This window comes from Miscanthus floridulus, chromosome 6 (genome assembly GCF_019320115.1).
Source record: "Miscanthus floridulus cultivar M001 chromosome 6, ASM1932011v1, whole genome shotgun sequence".
Taxonomy (NCBI): Eukaryota; Viridiplantae; Streptophyta; class Magnoliopsida; order Poales; family Poaceae; genus Miscanthus; species Miscanthus floridulus.
In genome coordinates this window covers 26,069,355-26,088,730 of record NC_089585.1, presented here as the reverse complement: position 1 = coordinate 26,088,730, position 19,376 = coordinate 26,069,355, and the positions used below count along the sequence as shown (strand labels likewise).

Sequence of the window (19,376 nt, the reverse complement as noted above, 5' to 3'; positions counted from 1 at the left end):
TGACTTGAGAATGAGGTAGGGTTGCAAATCCCTAAGCCTTAGTGGTATACCTCAACAACGTGGATATAGGCAAGCCTTAGTGGTGAGCTGAACCATAGGATAAATCCATGTGTCATCTTGTACTTATGTTGCTTCACTTGTGTTCTTATTGTTGTTGAGGTGATTTCTAGAATTGAGGCCGATCTACTTGTGTATGGTGTTCCCACCACTTTCAGCTATCAATCTATGATATACCACCCTGTAGGAAGCTAAGAAATTTACCTTATCTAAATTTTATTGGGTAGATTTTGAACTGTAAACTAATCTCTCCTGCAGGTGCAGTAGTGTCGTGCTCATAGAGCGGCAGTGTCACGGGTGAATTTGATTTTAGTTTAAGTTGAATTTTTATAGGCCTATTCATCCCCCTCTAGGCGTACCAGAGATCCTACAAGTGGTATCAGAGCGGGTTACCTCGTGTGCGCTTCACCGCAAGAGGTATGGAGCCCGGCGGAGGATCTAGTGTCGTGAAGCCCATCAACATCGATCCGGAGGATGTTGAGCTACATGACACCGACAACAGTGAGCTTAGCGCCTCTACAGCGAGCAACTCCATGCTCCCACAGCTGGAGGCAATCGATGTCAAAAAAGCTCAAAATGAAGAGGAAAAAAGAAGAAAAAGAGCAACTAGAAAAGAGAAAAGAGAAGCAAGAGAGAAGAAGAAGAAGGAGCAGCAATGGTTAGAAGAGAAGAAAGCAAGAAAAAGAAGAAAGAAGACTCAATAGAGAAGCTAGAAGAAAACGAAGAGAAGCAAGAAAGAAGATGGAATAAGAAGCAAAAGCCTCCAATGCATCTTCAAGTGAGCTATCTAGCAGCTCTGAAGATGGTGATGATGATGAGTCCTACCAAGTACATAGCAAGAAGGATAAGAAAGGAAAGTGCAAGAAGTACATGGGAGAGGTTCACATTGGGCATGAATGGGACTCAACTAAAGAAAGCTCAAGTGAAGAAGATGAGAAAGTTGCAACCATTGCTATCCATGAGCCATCTTCTTCACCAAGACTCTTCACCAACATGTCCGATGATGACTACTACTCCCCTCACATTTGTCTTATGGCAAAGGGTGAGAAGGTAAAATCTAAATTCAAGGCCAAAGCTCCTCCACCTCCACCTCCTAGTGATATCTCTAGTAGTGATATTAGTGATAGCTCTAGTGATGATGAATTTAGTGATGAAGAAATAAACATGGTAACTAAAAATTTGGATGGAAAATCAAATTATTCATCACTAAGCTAATGGAGGATTTAGAGAGTGTCCAAGCCAGGCTAGAATCTAGAGAAGAGACTCTTATCCAACAAGAGGATCTCTACATTGCTAGCAAAGAAGCTCTTGCATTAGAGAGAAGTGAGGTGGAATCCTTGCGCAAGGCCTTGGCCAAAGAACAAGGGGACCATGCTATCACAAAGAAAGAAAATATTGCTCTCAAGAAAAGGTATTATGACTTAGATGAAAAGCACAAAGAACTTGAGCTACAATATAACATTCTTTGGGATAGTAACTCACATCCCTCTAAGGCAAAGGATGCCTCTACTACCTCCACTAGTCAAGGTTGTGGAAAATATTACAATATTGATTTGAATGCTTATTCCACTAACCTTGCAAACATAGAGGCAATGAGAAAAGAAATTGCTAGACTCAATGAGATCATTGGCAAAGGCTGCTTGAGTGGTAAGGCTCAAGTAAGTGACAAAAAGGCAAATAATCCAAAAGTGCCTCAATTCAAGCAAGGGAGACACCACTCAATCAAGCATGGGCTTGGGCACACTATAGGAGCCAAGACAAATGGAAGAAAGATCATAAATGGCTATGAGTGTGTCAAGTTTGAGAGGAAGGAAAGAGTTGGTACAGATCAGCCTGCACAGACAGCGGCAGTGCCATAGTCCAGAGCGACAGTGCCGCACCACGGTAGTGCCGCAGTGAAGGCTGGCTATGCCGCTCCCCACAAAAATGGGAAGGCTACCAATTCTACCCCTAATCAAACTAAGCCCAAGAAGAAGGTGTTCCAACAGAAATAGGTTCAGCAGAAACCAAAGGAATCAGTGTGGGGTACTATGAACAAGTATGCCTATCAGCTAAAATTTCAACCACCTTGACAAAGCTTGACTTCATGTTTTGTTTTGAGGAACAACAATAGTGGAAAAGTGATTGCCAAATATGTTGGAAAGAAAGGCAACACATATAGGAACACTTCTATTTGGGTTCCCAAATTTCTTGTGACTAACATGCAAGGCCCTAAGTCAAATTGGGGACCTAAATCAAACAACTAAATCTGTTTTGTAGGCATACTCCTCTGGTGGATCAAGTTAGGTGCTTGATAGTGGATGTACAAATCATATGACCGGAGGAAGGAGTATGTTCTCATCATATTCCCTGATGACACACTTAAATGAAAATATTGTCTTTGGAGACAATTCAAAGGGTGATGTGATTGGTCTCGGTAAAGTTGCTATAACCCTTGAGCATTCAATTATAAATGTATTACATGTTGATTCATTGAGTTACAATTTGTTGTCCATTTCTCAATTGTGTGAGATGGGCTATAATTGTCTATTTTCGGATAAGGGTGTGGAAGTCTTTAGAAGGGAGGATTCCTCTATTGTCTTTACGGGTCAATTAAAGAACAAGCTTTACTTAGTTAATTTCAACAAAAGTAAAGCTAAGCTTGAGACTTGTTTAGTGGTAAAATCTAGCATGGGTTGGCTTTGGCATCGTCAACTAGCCCATAATGAGATGAGAAACTTGGCCAAACTTAAAAAAGATGAACACATCCTTGGGCTAATAAATGTTCACTTTGAGAAAGATAGGATATGTAGCGCTGGTCAAGCTGGAAAGCAAGTTGGCGTACCTCACCCACCAAAGAGCATCATGACCGCGACGCAACCATTGGAGCTCATATACATGGATCTCTTTGGACCAGTCGCCTACCCAAGTATCGGGGGTAACAAATATGGTCTTGTTATTGTTAATGATTATTCTTGTTTCACTTGGGTATTTTTCTTGTTTGATATGTGTCAAGTTGGAGACAAAGTGAAGACTTTTGTTAGAAGAGCTCAAAAGGAGTTCAGTCTCCCCATCAAGAAAATGAGAAGCGACAATGGGACCGAATTCAAGAACACCCAAGCTGAGGAGTTTCTTGATGAAGAGGGCATCAAGCATGAGTTTTCAACTCCATACACCCCTCAAAAAATGGTGTAGTTGAGAGAAAGAATCATACACTAACTGACATGGCAAGGATAATGCTAGATGAGTACAAGACATCAGACCTCTTTTGGTACGAAGCCGTCAACACTGCTTGCCATGCCATCAACAGCCTCTACATACACAAGAAGTTGAAGAAAACTTTATATGAGCTTCTAACCGGTAACAAACCAAAGGTGTTCTACTTTAGAGTGTTTGGGTGCAAGTGTTTTATACTTAATAAGAAATCCAAAACCTCTAAGTTTGCACCTAAAGTTGATGAAGGTTTTCTTCTTAGTTATGGATCAAATGAGCATGCCTATCGTGTTTTCAACAAAACCTTCGGGAGAGTTGAAATAGCGGTAGACGTAACATTTGATGAATCTAATGGCTCTCAAATGGAGCAAATTGATTCAAGTATTGTAGGAAAGGAGGATCCACCATGTGAAGCAATCAAGCAATTGGCTATTGGTGATATTAGACCACAAGAAGATGGAGTCATTGAAGTGGTGGTTCCTCAAGCTATTGATGAACAAAGTCCCGCTGACATACCTGATGCTGAGGGGGAGCCAACCCTTGCTGCAAATCCATAGAGCGACAGGACTGCACATAAGAGCGGCAGTGCTGCACTCCCTCTGATGGCAGCAGCAAGTCCAACTTTGATTCAAGGATAGAACCTACAACCTATATTCGAGCAAGAAGATAATAAAGATTTAGAAGATGGACAAGAGGCCATTGATTATCCAAGGCTAAGGCAAACAATAAAACAGGATCATCCCATTGACAACATCCTTGGGAGTCTTCGAAAGAGGGTAACAACTCATTCACATTTAGCAAACTTTTGCCAATATTACTCGTTTGTTTCCTCTTTGGAACCTCTTAAGGTTGAGCAAGCACTTGGAGACCCAGATTGGGTGATGGTCATGCAAGAAGAGCTCAATAACTTTGAAAGAAACCAAGTGTGGACCTTGGTGGAGAGACCCAACACTAATATTATTGGCACCAAGTGGGTCTTCCGCAACAAGCAAGATGAGAATGGTGTGGTGACAAGAAATAAGACAAGATTGGTTGCTCAAGGTTTCACTCAAGTAGAGGGCTTGGACTTTGAGGAAACATATGCACCGGTGGCAAGACTTGAAGCAATCTGAATGCTTCTAGCCTATGCTGCTCATCACAATTTTAAGTGATATCAAATGGATGTGAAGAGTGCATTCCTCAACGGCCCTATTCAAGAACTTGTCTATGCTTAGCAACCACTGGGTTTTGAAGATCCCAAGTTCCCTAACCACGTCTACAAACTCCAAAAGGTGCTCTATGGGCTTAAGCAAGCACCAAGAGCATGGTATGAATGCCTTAAGGAATTCTTGCTTAAACAAGGCTTTGAAATAGGCAAAGTTGACCCTACCCTTTTCACTCACAAAGTTGGAAAAGATATATTTGTGTGCCAAATATATGTCAATGACATAATATTTGGTAGTACTAATCATTCTTTTTGTGAGGAATTTAGTAAGATCATGACCAAGAGATTTGAGATGTCCATGATGGGTGAATTGAAGTTCTTCCTTGGATTTCAAATTAAGCAAGTGAAGGATGAAACTTTCATTAGCCAAACGAAATACACCCATGATATGCTCAAGAAGTTTGACATGGTGAATGCCAAGCCTATCAAAACTCCCATGCCAACCAATGGACATCTTGATCTCAACATTGAAGGGAAAGCCATGGATACCAAGGTATATCATTCCATGATCGGCTCTCTACTTTATTTGTGCGCATCTAAGCCCGATATTATGCTTAATGTATGCATGTGTGCTAGATTTCAAGGTAACCCTAAAGAGTGTCACTTAGTGGCCGTTAAGAGAACCTTGTGATATCTAGTACATACTCCTAACCTTGGCTTGTGGTATCCTAAGGGCTCTAAGTTTGATCTACTTGGGTATTCGGATTCCGATTATGCCAGTTGCAAAGTAGATCAAAAAAGCACTTCAGGGACATGTCAATTCCTTGGACGATCCCTAGTGTCTTGGAGTTCTAAAAAGCAAAATTGAGTTGCCCTTTCCACCGCCGAGGCCGAGTATGTTGCAGTCGATGTATGTTGTGCTCAACTACTTTGGATGAGGCAAACCCTTTAAGATTTCGGATGTCATTTTACAAAAATCCCATTATTATGTGACGATGAGAGTGCCATTAAGCTTGCAAACAATCCCATAAGTCACTCTAGAACCAAGCACATAGACATCCATCATCATTTCTTGAGAGATCACAAAACCAAAGGAGATATCAAAATTCGCCATGTGAGCACCGAAAAGCAACTAGCCGATATCTTCACAAAGCCCCTTGATGAGTCAAGGTTTTGTGCTTTACGTAGTGAGCTAAATATACTTGATTCTTGTAATGTGGTTTGAATTTTAGCATGCCTCTGTTTGATAAACCAGTATCTAGGCAAAAGAGTTGAAAATTTTCATATTATGCATGAAAATTATTTATAAAAGACAACTTATGTATCATGATCATGGTTTGTACTGATTATTTGTTTCTGGTCATGATATATAGGTGACATGTGTCCATATCTAATACAGAGAGAGTCATATAGATTATAGCTAACTCTCACTGTTTTGGGGAGTGCGGCAGTGTCGCGCCTACCATGCGGCAGTACCGTACTTTGAATCTCAATTGAGATTTGGCCCAAATGGTTTTATTGCAGGGCCCATTTATCTTCCTCTTATCCTTAGGACCACAGTAACTTCCTTTCCTCTCTCTCTCTCTTTCCCCCCGACACCGATGGCTGCACCTCTCTCTCTCCTCTACCACCCATCACCGTCGCTTGGCCGCGCATTGAAAATCTCTAGCAATGTCGCGGCAGCTGCTAGCTCTCCCTCAATGATGCTGATGGCTGCTACTGCTCTTGGCCTGAGTAGTTTCTTCCCTCTTCTCTCCTATCCTCGGTTGAGAAGATGGAGCACGAAGATAATGACCAAAGGGGGAAAAGGAAGATGAATGAGCAAAGAGACAAGGATCCACCTCGTCATGGTCGAGGGAGGTCAACAGCAGTAGGCAGTAATGCAGCTCCAAGGGGATTTGGTGACAAGGGGAGGCGTGAGCAATACATTAAAGATGAGGAGAGGCTGGAGATGACATGTTGTACCACTGATGCCATTCCTGACACCCCACAGCATCTTTCTAAGTTTGATGGCAGATACATGAGAGATTTTGAGGGTGAGATCATCATGAGACCTCTAGATGACTCCCGCCAGCATGCAGTTGTCAACTATTCTAAGAGTTGGAAGCTAGTGGAAGAGGCAAGGGAGATCAATCCCTATGCAGTGCGCAAAGATTTGGGCATTAATTATAGATTCTAGAATGAGTTTCATTCCAACTTTTATGCCACTGCCATTCTTGCATCTAAGAAAACTAAAATCATCAAGATGCAATATATTGATTGGGATGAGATGCAGGAGAAGGAGGAGCCTGAGTTTGACAAGGTGATCAAAATTTGTGATAGGTTCCAGCTTTCAGACATCATGGATTTCTAGTATAACTGGAATGAGGAAGTCCTTACATAGTTTCATGCCACATACTTCTATGACCAGACCTCTAATGAGATTCATTGGATGACTGATGGTCGGCACTACCGAGTCAATTTTATCACTTTCAGCCGGATTCTTGGCTTTGAGGAGGAGCATAGAGGTTACACTTACATTCATGATGAGTCTCGAGCTGAGATCCGTGACATCAGTTACATGTGGAGAGATAGAAGGATTGCAGATGATAAGAGGAGTGGTCTATACAGCTTCTATTATATCCTCAACAACCTCATCAGGAACACCATCAAACCAAAGGATGGAGCAGCCTTAGATATTAATGGCTATGTGAGAAATGTGTTGGCTAGATTCGCTCCAGGTGGGGACATGTTCAATGTCCCTAGATTCATGTGGACTGAATTGAGATTTGCCATGGAGGATGGGAGGAGGGGTCTACCCTATGCCCCCTACCTCATGTTCATGATTAAGAGAGTCACTGGATTTTATTTTCTGAAGGATGGGATGCACACCGTCTACAAAATTGAGAAGACTCAGCATGCTACAGCTACTCAGGGAGCGGGGAGCTCTCATGCTCATGTAGATATCCCTAAATCTCCCTGCTCTAGGTCTCGCAGTGGAGGCAATATGAAGAAGTTTGGCAAGTGGTTGAAAGCAATCTTCAGAAAGTGCACCTATGTAGCTGACAGAGCGTATGAGACATAGCTTGAGCAACGTCAGCAGCATGGACATGACCTTCCACCACTTCCTCCTATTCCACCTCCTCCATAGTATGACCTTCCGAGTCTCTCCAACATAGATTCAGATGATGATGAGGAGGAGCAGGGATGAGCAGCAGATTGGGATGAGACCCTAGAGGGATACCGTCAGAGATAGGAGCTGAGGCGTTCCACTTGCTATACCGCCACCACTCACCGTCAGGGCCGTGCACGTATTGACTTCGACGACGATGATTGTGATGGTGGTGCTGGGACTGCTATAGGAGGTGATGATATTTATTGGACAAACATCCAAGGAGATGATGAATAGGTGTTGATCTTTCTTTTTTTCCTCTCTTTTTGGTGCTTTATGCCAAAGGGGGAGAAAATTCGAGGGGTCAACAACTTTTTGCAACAGCTGCGCTTCATATCCTATTCGATGAGTGTTAGTCTTCACTAGGTGAAAAGATTGAGAGTTGCTCAAAACTTTAAATTGTGAAATAATGCTACTATTTGACTCTTTGTTTATCGGATATGGACATGTATCGTTGTGAGGATTAGAAGTCATTTTATTGTGCTAGGTTGCATATCCTTTTGTCTGAGCTAGCTGTGTGGTGCTTGACTCTGTCTTGCTCGTACAGTTAGGTGCAGCTCTACCGCACAGTAGCAAGCACATGTGTGCATAAACTATCATTTGCATCACGTTTTACATATCTGACACAGTATGTAGCACCCCACAGGAGCTTAGATGTAGGGGGAGCCCCATCACTTTCACTAAATGTGAATCTTGGCTTCTTATGCCAATTTGAGAATTCAATTCTGTATTCACATATTTAGGGGGGAGACTCTACACCCATGGCTCGAAAAGTCTCAGTATTTATTTTATATCTTTTGTAACCTCTAATTGGATTGTCATAAAAACCAAAAAGGAGGAGATTGAAAGTACAACCAAGCCTTAATTGTGGGTTTTGGTGATAATGACCTCGTAATTAGAGAACTCATGAGATTTATCGATATGACAAGCAGGAAATTTATATTCGAGGATGCTACACGAAACGGAGGAGCCCCCAACTACAAATATAGATGGCTTTAAACTTAAAGAAGGTTTAAAATCTTTTATATATTGAATTTGAGTATAGGAAAAGCCGTACTATAAAGGGAGGCACAATGCTTAAGCTAATCTGTGCTACCAAGTGCTCAAACAACCACATGCATCCTCAAATTCACAGCAAAGACAGTCTACACTTTACTATTATCCTTACTGTCTTGCGGGGTGCAAGCTCCGACTCGCCCGAAGCCATGGGTGCGGGCTTCGGTTCGCCTGATCCTTTGGTTGCGGGCTCCATCTCGCCTAACCCTTTGGTCACGGGGTCTGTTTCACCTGACCCCAAGGTCGCAGGCTCCGTCTCGCCCGACCCCAAGGTCGCGGGCTCCGGCTCACCAGACCCTTTGGTCGTGGGCTTCATCTCACCCGACCCCAAGGTGGCGGGCTTTAGTTCGCCCGACCCTTTGGTCACGGGCTCCATCTCGTCCGACCCTTTGGTCGCGGGCTCTGGCTCGCCCGACCCTTTGGTGGTGGCCTCATCTCGCTCGATCTCAAGGCCGCGGACCTCGTCTTGCCCGACCTCTTGGGTGAAATGTCTGTTGGGGGCTGGAGATATATATACCTTTTCTTTTTTTCTCCCAATGGCTATCTGCGATTTGAGTGACCGTTGGGGCCTGGGGGTATATATACCTTTCCCTTTCTTTCCCAATGGTATAGAAAAATGAACCAACTTGCTCCCTTCTTCCTCACTTCAACACACTCAAAACAGAGCAGGAGCCCTCTCTCTCACTCCATTGTTGACCTCAAGCCCCCAAGCAAATTCATTTATTTCTCCATCAATCCTTGAGGGATAAGTGTCCACAACTTGATAAGAGAGCATCTCCATTGATTCCTAAACTCAAAAGAGCACTTGGTTCACGTCTTAGCCGGCGGTTGTGTTTGTTACTCTTGGAGCTTAGTTCCTAGCCGGTTAGAGCGTCGCTCGTGGAGCTCGTCAACTTATGTGGGAGCCCCGAGAGGTTTGTAACCACCTCTTGCAGCGAGTAAAATCACCCCTCATCTCAAAAGTTCACTCTTTTGACTTGAGAACGAGGTAGGATTGCAAATCCCTAAGCCTTAGTGGTATACCTCAACAACGTGGATATAGGCAAGCCTTAGTGGCGAGCTGAACCATAGGATAAATCCTTGTGTCATCTTGTGCTTGTGTTGCTTCACTTGTGTTCTTGTTGTTATTGACGTAATTTCTAGAATTGAGGCCGATCTACTTATGTGTGGTGTTTTCATCACTTTTAGCTGTCAATTTATGATCTACCACCCTGCAGGAAGCTAAGAAACTTACCCTACCTAACTTTTGTTGGGTAGATTTTGAACTGTAAACTAATCTCTCCTGTATGTGCGGTAGTGCCGCGCTCATAGAGCGACAGTGCCACAGGTAAATTTGATTTCAGTTTAAGTTGAATTTTTACAGGCCTATTCACCCCCCTCTAGGCGTACCAGAGATCCTACAATAGACTTTAGTAAAAAGCTACAGAAATAAATCTTTAAAACATTACCCAAATTTTTTGTTGAAAAAATATGGAGCTTAAATCTCAAAATCTAGTTTAATCTTAGAAAATCATAGGAAAAATATTTTAGCTCAGAAAAATACAGAACCAGCTTTAGTTTTTCTTTCTAAAATCATGCTCTATATTTTTTTGCGATTACAAAGTATGACTCAGACACTCACAGCGCACGCACACTCACCCCTATGAACGCATCGCACGTAAACCCTACTCCTATGAGTATCTTTGAAAACTAGACCGACAAGTCCTCGAGATTGATGAGGCCTCACTGTCGACGGAAACGTCGCCTAGCACTGAAAGCACAAACACCGTTAAATCCTGAAATATTCGCTCCCGCAGAAAAGACCCGAGATGTTACCGAGGCTCTTGTAATATTATGATAAATTATTTGAATAGAATAGAATTATTTGGATATAATGTTTTTTGCTTCTCGTCTAGAAACATGTATATGGAATATGTTCAGTGACATTCAAATTATCACGAAATTGACACATGAGAATTCTGTGAAAATAAGTTAGCAAAATACTGCGAACTAGGTTTGTTCCTTGTGGATGCACCATGACACACGGGGATCAACTATGAGGCAGTTAATGATACTACTCATATTGTCATACTAATTATATATAGTAGATAACGAGAGATCTACTAATAAACAAACATAAAAAGAAGACCTTCCAAATAATTCCTATCTATGCATCACAATGTAGACCGAATTTTTTACAATTTAGCTCTTTTTTTTAAAAGTTTCTCACAAATAGACCACTGGCGGAAAGAATTCAGAAAATAGACCCTTAGCTTGGCGCCATTGATGCTGACGCTAAGCTAACACGTCTCGGTGCCAGCGTCCCTGGCGCTGAGGTCCTAGGCTCGGTGAATGACATGACAGGGAGCTCGGCGCCAGTCACTCTGGCGCCGAGCTCGACGTCGTAGATCTTGGCGCCGAGCTCGGCGCCTGCCTATGCCCCACGCCTCTCTTCCTCTCCCTCTCTCGCCCGGGCAGAGCCGAGCCGAGGTTCGTCGCCACCGCCGCCGTCCGCGCCCGATATGCCGATTCGTGAAGTGGGGAGAGAAAAAACCCGAGAGGAAGGAGAAAGAAGAGGAAGAAAGCTCGGGCAGGAAGGTTAGGCCGGAGTTAAATGGCAGGGAGCTCGGCGCCGGTCACTCTGGCGCCGAGCTCGACGCCAAGATCTACGGCGTCGAGCTCGGTGCCAGAGTGACTGGCGCCGAGCTCCCTGCTGGCGCCGAGACGTGTTAGCTCAGCGCCATCATCAATGGCGCTGAGCTAAGGGTTCATTTTCTGAATTCTTTCCACCGGGGGTCTATTTGTGAGAAACTTTAAAAAAAGGGCTAAATTGTAAAAAAAATCGGCAATGTAGAACATGATTTTAAAACTATATGAAATTGATTTCATATACTCCTGAGCTAAAATATTTTTGAGATTTTAAATTCCATATTTTTGAAAAAAAAAATATATTTGGGTGGCTTTTTGCAGATTTATTTCTTTAACTTTTTTTATAAAATCTATTTGACCCCAGAACTATTAACATAGGGGAGTGCTAGCATCCAGACATCCGAACGGACTCGCGCGTGCGAACGCCTGTGGCTGCTCTCCGTTTACCGCTCTTGTTCCATGCAGTGCGCCGTCGCCGCTCGCATTCTGCGCTGCCCGGACGACTTGCCCCGCCCCGCCCACGCGCCCGCCCACATGCGGGGCCATATGTGCCCCTCCGTTTCCCGATGAGCTCAAACTGCTACGGTGAGATGGAGGGAAGGGAAGGGAGGAGAGGCAGAGGAGAGGAGAGGACGAGGCGCACCGGCGGCACCGCACATCGAAGGCGCGAGGTAGGAGCTGAAGCCCTGTTGCAGACCGCTGTCCGCCAGCCACTGGCTCCATTACAACATGTGCAACATCCGATCTACTTTTGAAACATTCAGATGAAACCATGCGTCTGAAATAGTTGCAAAAACACCTTAAAACAATTGAAAAGTCATCGAAAAACATATGCAACATTTAAATAAAACACTTGAAACATATATATCAAACATACGCAACATCCAAATAAACGCACTTGCAACATACTTCTAAAAAAAACTGATGAAACATTTTAACAGGCGCTTGCAACATACGTGTATAGCCTTGCAACATCTCGATCTACTTTTGCAACATCCATATGAAACACTTGCAACATAACTCTGAAACATCTAAACATAAATTTGCAACATGCGCTTTCAGGAAAACCTGGTCGGCGGACGGACGGAGCACTGCACAGCGGGATCCGGCTATGCGGTCACGGTGGAGAAGGAGGATGGCAGCGGGCGGGCAGCTGCGTGGCCCCTGGCGAGCGGCACCTGCAGTGGAGACGGTCAGGCAGGTGTGGCCTCGCGCGGCGAGGCAGCAGCGCTGTGCGGGCACAGGGAGCAGGCCGCGGCGGTGCGGTCGCGGTGCAGCACGCCGCAAGCGGCGCTGACGCGGCGACACGGATGCGGGGCAACACGCTGCAACAGTGCGGGCGCGGTTGCGATGGATGGGTTGGAGAATGGAGATGGGAGAGCAGAGAGTATCGTTTGTTTAGCAACTTGAGTTGGCTAGTTGGGTGAGGACGTTGGGCCGTTCAGGCGGACGTCGAGGCACACCAAATGAAGCGAAGCGTCTGGCCACCTGGACGTCTCACGTCTGCTTTCCAGCGTTACCGAATTACATAGTCCGATATACCTCTGCTTGTGGCTGGTGTGGCATCTCATTAGACTAAACCACCTTACAGTCCATTGAAGGAGAAAAAAAAACAACCGGTTTTAATAGTGGAAGGAATCAAAACATCTAGTTTTTAAGTTTGAGAAGATAAATCGGACCACTAAACAATAATTGAGGAAGGTCACAGCTTTTTTTTTTTTGTAGCTTTTTGGATCGTGGTGCACCATATTTTTTCGGGGGCTCGGTGACCTTTGTCCAAGCCAGTCTAGATTTGCTCGAGGTCTTCGAAATCGCACGCCCTCTCTGACTGAAACTTTGGTCGCCATGAAAGCAGTTGCAACCTTGAAAAGTTGACTACGATGCACCAACCATGTCGGAACTTCGGATAGTAGAGAGCTTTGGATCGCTCCATGTGGGGTTAACTTTCTTGCTCGCTTTTTTTCTGCAAGCCTTCGTGTCTGGACCATATAACGCTCTGAGCCTCTGGGTAAAAACCGACCGTTTCTCCTCTTCGTTTTCAGACAATTTCAGTGCTGTTTCCGTAGCAGTGGTACTTGGATGGAGATCCCTGCACCATGCTCCATCATTTCTTCGACGTGACGTCACAGCCAACGCCCACCGCACTAGCAACAAACGTCTACTAGGAAAAACAAAGGAGCTCTCGAGAAACACAACAGCTACTCGAGTGAAAGTCTGATCGAGGAATGGTCTACGGGATTCCACCGGGGAGGAGGAACATGAACTGCACCGCACAAGAGATACGGCTGGTTCAGTAATGAAACAGCTTCACAACAGAACGGGTGAAAAGACACTCGAGGCTTCATATACTCTTTTCACCGACCACGACCTGTGATAGAATTTTTTTTTACTTGTATGCTACTTGCACATCCACCCTCTCTCCAAGTTTTACTGTTACTTGTATGTTGGACGGGTGCCCAGAAACTGAAGAATTGGCCGCTAGAACTCCCCCGTCATGTTCTTGCATTGGCATATGACTAGACAGGCGTTCGATTCGGAGAGGAGAGAAAAAAAAAAAAGACCCACATTTTTCACGTTTACATGCCCTGACACTCCATTTATATAGTCCAAAAGGAAAAAGGAAACGAAAGGATGGTAATTGAAAAGCACTCCATAAAGATCTGTAGCATATGCGTTTGTAGTGCCCTTTACTGAATGTATATTGAAATAAAAGCACTGCATTGCATATTTGCACACATTTGCCAAAAAATATATATATAAAAGAGGAAAAATCGCTTTGCCTGCATGCAAAGATAAGGGGCACCCACACGTCATACATGCCCCTGTCTATCCTGGATTGGAAGGATAGGGTAAGGCTAGGGGAGCATCACCAGATATGCTTGCTGCTACTTTCCAGTGGAACAGAGGAAGAGGTTGTTGCCCACTTGGCTTTTCCAGCCCAACCCTGTTGCGTGTATTATTCATTTCATTCAATCAAGTACAAGCAGTGGCGGATGCACGATGCGGGATAAGGGGGGGCTAAAACAATGGAGATGTTGATTTGCATGAAGATTTAATGGTGAAATCAAGCTTTTGCTACAGTGATTAGGCTTGAAATTAAGAAATTAGGGGGGGCTGGAGCCCCCCCCCCCCCCCCCCCCCCTGTGGATCCGCCGCTGAGTACAAGTACTCTCTTGGATGAAATTTTCCTCCTCCTTCAACACCCTCGGTCTCCCAGAAAGGTTCTAAATCTACCGCTATAGCCCGTTATAGCTCTTTAAGACAGATCAAGCTATTTGTGTCCATGTACAATTTACCGCCCATAGTCCTATTTAGTTTTGCTGTTAGCTGTATGAGAGGTCATCCGCTAGATGCCTTAACCTGGGATTTAAGACATTGTCTCCCAGCCAGCCATATGTGCCCCAGACCAGACCGGTCAGCGTTGTGATGCACTAATGCACGCCATCCATGAGTGCTGCTGCTGGTGGCCAGTCCCCATCCAAGGCCTGCTTTCCCTTGTACCCTCTTGCGAATGCTCCAAAAGCTCCTGCAAATTTCTTTGGTTCGTGGGGTTTGTTTCAGTATCATGGATACATGATTAGAATTTAGAAGAGAGAAAAAAAGGACTCCACTTTGAGACGACCGGAGCTGAAGATGAGTAGTCAAGCAAAAGCCACTGACTCTCTACTTGTAATTGCCATGCCACCGACTGACTGGTATCTTGTTTACATGATTCAGCTGATTCAGAGCAGTTGAACAATGCTGACTTATCAGTCCCTTGGTCCTGAAGTGATCTAGCCATCTTGGAAAGGAGTTCTCATGAAACACATCAGCTTTGTACATTCATTAAATGAAGATTAGAGAGGATAGCAGCTTTTGTTTGCAGGTCATTAACTGAAGCTATGCTTCTGTTCTCTCTCTAAAAAGGACAAGCATAATTGACATTTGGTAGGCTGTCTCCCCTCCTTGTTTGATCTCCGAGTACTTCAGCTTAACACCTCCATCAGGCATTAGCTCGCTAACGTGAATTCTAACCCTGTTCAGCACTCAGGTCCATGGATGTCAATCGTGATCGTCGCTGTCAGTTAACATTGTCCAAGGTCCCAACCCTATCAACAGCAGGAAGCTTTGTACCGTTGCAACGAGACGCGGCACCGACACTCCATTTCATCACAGCCTCCCATACTAACTAGAGGTCAACTAGAAAAATTACCATCAGATTAATTATCTAACCTTCGTAATTGTGAGCATATTCTGATTTCTGACAGAGCTTTCATTACTCATGAACAGCACAGCAGCCCGGAATGGGAGGGGAAAGGAAGAGGAGCGGCATCAACGCCACTGACAGCCGTTGGATCGGCTGACAACCGTTGGATCGGCATCGGACGGCTACAAACGAGTCCCCGTCGGCTTTCGCGTCTCCAGACTATTTAGCCATTGATACGCCGGATTAATGACGTCATCCTCATCTACACTCTGGTACAGCCTCATCGCCACTGACCAAGCAAAGCTTGGACGAGTGAAGCGAGAAGATGCCGCCAGCTCTGCGGCGAATAATCCTGCTGGCCGCGGCGGTGCTGCTGTGGTCGGCCGCCTGCGTTGCGGACGACGACAACTCGACATTCTTGCCGCCGTCGCCGCCGGGGACCGCGTCGCCGTTCCCGTTCTGCCCGGCGCGGCCGGCCGGGGTCTCCACGGGGCCGTTCCCCTGGTCGCCGCCGCAGCCGCCGCCGCCGTCGACGTCGTCGCCGGTGGCGGTGTTCCCTCAGGATCCGGGGTTCTTGCCGTCGGGGGCGTGCCCCGTCAGCGGCGCGGTGGCATGGCTGCCGCTGCTCGCTGTGTTATCTGCTTTCTTGGTGCTTTTGCAGTGACTCGCTCGGACGCTCGTAGTTGCTGCCCTGGATGGATGTATCCGTAGTTGTTCAGTTCAGAGATTAAGATTTACTTTCTGAACTGGCCGTCATTTCATTTCATACAGACATGCAGCTCTGAAAAATCTAGCAAAGAGGCCTTTCTCTTGTTTTCCTTTTCGTTTCCCTTGCAGTAGATCTGTTTCTTTCCTCTCAAGAGAACTAGAGAAGGAATATATTCGTGTATAACCGTAGCTTCATTCATGTAATTCAGGCTTCAGCAGATACAGCTTGAATGAATAAAAGAAATCGCATTGGCGTTACAGGTTCTGAAATTCCAGTAACTTTGCTTCAGACTATCACCATGTTCTGAAATTCCATGGACACCATCATGTTTTGAAAGCTGTTGTTTCCCAAGGAGGGAAAGTGGACCATGGATGCAAGAAAGAATCAATGGAGATTATCCTCGTGTGGTAACTACTCGTAGGAGTACTAAGCATTGGACATGCAAAAACAAATCTGATTGGCCTATTTGAGCATAAACATCTCCTCAAAGTTTATTTCTCTCCCTAGTTGGGGGGAAGGCTACACAAAGGGAATTAGGAATTAGAATGAACAGGACTAATACAAATACAAGCACTTCAATGATAATTATTCATCGTTTATGTGTTTTTTGTAGCCAGGCAGATGTCATCTCTCCGCTTTCAGAGAAACAAAAGGGGTATACATGCAAGTTTTTAGCATTCTGGGTTGAACTGATTGATTGCCCTATGCGATCAAGTAATCATTGTTATTGTTACCATATCTGTCTCCAAATGTTTCATGGGGAAAGCTACAATGCTTATTAATTACTAATACCATCAAGTCTAACGGAAGTGGATTAGTACAGTGACAGGTGTGATGGCGTATGTCTAACTCTAACCAGTGGCCTATCCGTTTCAGTCTCAGCCCCTCTCACCTCCCCAGTCAGTACAACAAACAGTGTTGGCCACTAATAACTCTGCAGCACATTCAGTTGAGGTATAGTCTTTACGTCTTTCTTCGCCCATCCGACAATTCAACGCTTAAATGGTCAAATACATGATCATACACTGCACCACACTTTTTTACTTTTGCAATCAAGAGTAAAACTTATCAGATGAGATCAGCTCCCAAACTTCAGTAGCAGGAGCGTCTCAGAAGAGCAACAGCTCACCGGATTCCATCACCACCATCACAAGGTAAAATAAAAATAAAAATCGAAAGGGCAAGGAACAAAAGAGGCAGCAGGCTCCAGCGTTCTTAAAGAAAAGAACTGAATTTCTACCAAACATGTCTAGTTTTGGTTAATCTACGCACAAGGAAGGCGGCCGCGCATCTATAGCGATTCTAAATGCGGCCGCTTGCGATCGAATTCGTGACTCGTAGGGGTCCATTCGAAACGGTGGATTCAAACAAATCCTGGAAAGGGAGAAGATATTCCGATCACCTTCAGAAATGGACTAAAGAGAGAGACGTAGAACGAAGGGGGAAGGGAGAACAGCGCAGCGCAGCGCAACAACAATGGAGACGTTTAGATCACGCCACCTTTCCGCGCACCAACAAGCAGCACTGCCCCGCCCCGTCATAATTGCTTGCAGCCGTAGATACACTAGACTTAAGCAAGTTTATTAGGATTAGGCCGCTGCTTGCTGTCACAGGCACATCATCAGGAGCAAACATGCTTACTTAGGGTCTATTTAGCAGGGCTCTGGCTACTCTAAAAATGGCTCCGGCTCTGGCTCCTCTGAAGGAGCAGCTCCTGTAGAGAAGCTGAAATCGTTCTGAAAAATGTTTGGCAAAACGGTTTCTTCGCACTAGACGACGTGAACCCACAGCAAGTAGTCACGCGAAGCTCGTTTTTTAGCTTCTCCTGCGCAGGCAAAAAAATAGCTCCAGCTCTTGACCGGTTCCTCATATGGAGCCCTTTCTAAAACAGACGTTTGGCACAGCTCCTGCAAAAGCCAAGCCAGCAGCAGCCTGTCAAAAAGACTCTTAGTAACTGATAGTACGTACAGTGCAGAAAACACACGCATCAACAACGCCTGATGACAAGAATAAAAAAGAGAGCAGAGCAGGCCTGCGCGGGGCGGGGACGGACGAGGACGAGGACGACCTCCACCTCCCGCTCCGTCCGAAAGCTAAAGCGGAGGCCGACCACTATAACCACCACCCCAATTATATTCATTCATTCATCCAGAAGAACAAAAGAGAGGTCCGAACCGAACCAAAGGTGGAAGAAGAGAAGAGAAGAGACGCAGCATATACTCATCCACTGAAAACAGAACAGACCAACCGGGCCTACCCTGCAAAGCCCACAGAGCTAGAGAGGGAGAGAGCAGAGTTCCAACAAAAAGTTTGTTCAGCTCCTACCTTCTGCGTCTCTGCGAGGAGGAGCCAAGTAGGAAGAAGAATTTGGTTTGATCGAGCAGCATGGCGCGGCGGCCACAGCCGACGCCGTGGGACCACCTGATGGCCATGCTTCCTCTGCTCATCGTCGTCATCGTCGCCTCGGCGGCGGCGGTCGTGAAAGCCGACGACGAGAAGTGCAGCAACCCGTGCGGGAACCCGTGCGGCGAGCCGTGCGTGTACGCGAGCCCTCCACCACCCGCGCTGCCTCCGCCGGTGTACTACCCGCCGCCGGCGCCAGTGTACTCGCCCCCGCCGCCGGCGCCGGAGTACTACCCGCCGCCGACCACGCCCTACTGCCCGCCGCCGCCGTCGGGCGGGGGTGGCTACGAGCCGTCGCCAGGCGGGTACACGCCGGCGACGCCCTACACGCCCGGCGGGTACAACCCGACGCCGTCCGGGGGCGGCGGCGGGTGGTTCACGCCGCCCTACACGCCCGGGTCCGGGTACAACCCGCCGACGCCGGGGACGCTCTACCCGCAGGACCCCGGGTTCCAGCCCAACGCCGCGCCCGCCCGCGCTGGCGCCGCGCCGTGGCGCGCGGTGCTCTTCCTCGCCGCGGCGTCCGCGGTGGCCTGCGCCTGCTTCGACTTGTGATCGATCGGAGGCCGGCGGACCTGCTGCACCCTTGGTGATCATCGCGCACAGACTGCATGGCGCTTTTAGTTCCGCTCAGATTAGAGGAGGGATTAAGTTGGGTAAGATGTTTTTTTTCCTCACTTCATCATGTCTCGTTTGTTGTGTTAGTAAATTCATCGTTCTTGTCATGTACTTAAATCGTTGGTCCGTCTGTTTTCGTCATAGGAACACAAGTTCATCCATCATCAAACTATGTCAAACATATATATATTCATCTCTGGTCAAACTGAAATAACATGTGTATGTTTTATGC

The 19,376-nt window shown here is 45.9% G+C and overlaps 2 protein-coding genes across 2 annotated transcripts; both read left to right on the top strand.

Annotated features, from left to right (window-relative positions):
• The first annotated feature begins 15,522 nt into the window (after nucleotides 1–15,522).
• Nucleotides 15,523–16,386, top strand: LOC136457910 (uncharacterized). Its single transcript, XM_066457922.1, has one exon. It carries the CDS (start codon nucleotides 15,740–15,742, stop codon nucleotides 16,076–16,078), a length of 339 nt encoding a protein of 112 aa, XP_066314019.1. The 5' UTR covers nucleotides 15,523–15,739; the 3' UTR covers nucleotides 16,079–16,386.
• Nucleotides 16,387–18,159: 1,773 nt separating this feature from the next.
• On the top strand, nucleotides 18,160–19,376 carry LOC136457908 (uncharacterized). The gene has a single exon (XM_066457921.1). It carries the CDS (start codon nucleotides 18,509–18,511, stop codon nucleotides 19,079–19,081), a length of 573 nt encoding a protein of 190 aa, XP_066314018.1. The 5' UTR covers nucleotides 18,160–18,508; the 3' UTR covers nucleotides 19,082–19,376.

Bases quoted from the DNA above. Each gene is read 5' to 3' on its own strand.
- LOC136457910 (XM_066457922.1), top strand. From the start codon at position 15,740: ATGCCGCCAGCTCTGCGGCGAATAATCCTGCTGGCCGCGGCGGTGCTG.
- LOC136457908 (XM_066457921.1), top strand. From the start codon at position 18,509: ATGGCGCGGCGGCCACAGCCGACGCCGTGGGACCACCTGATGGCCATG.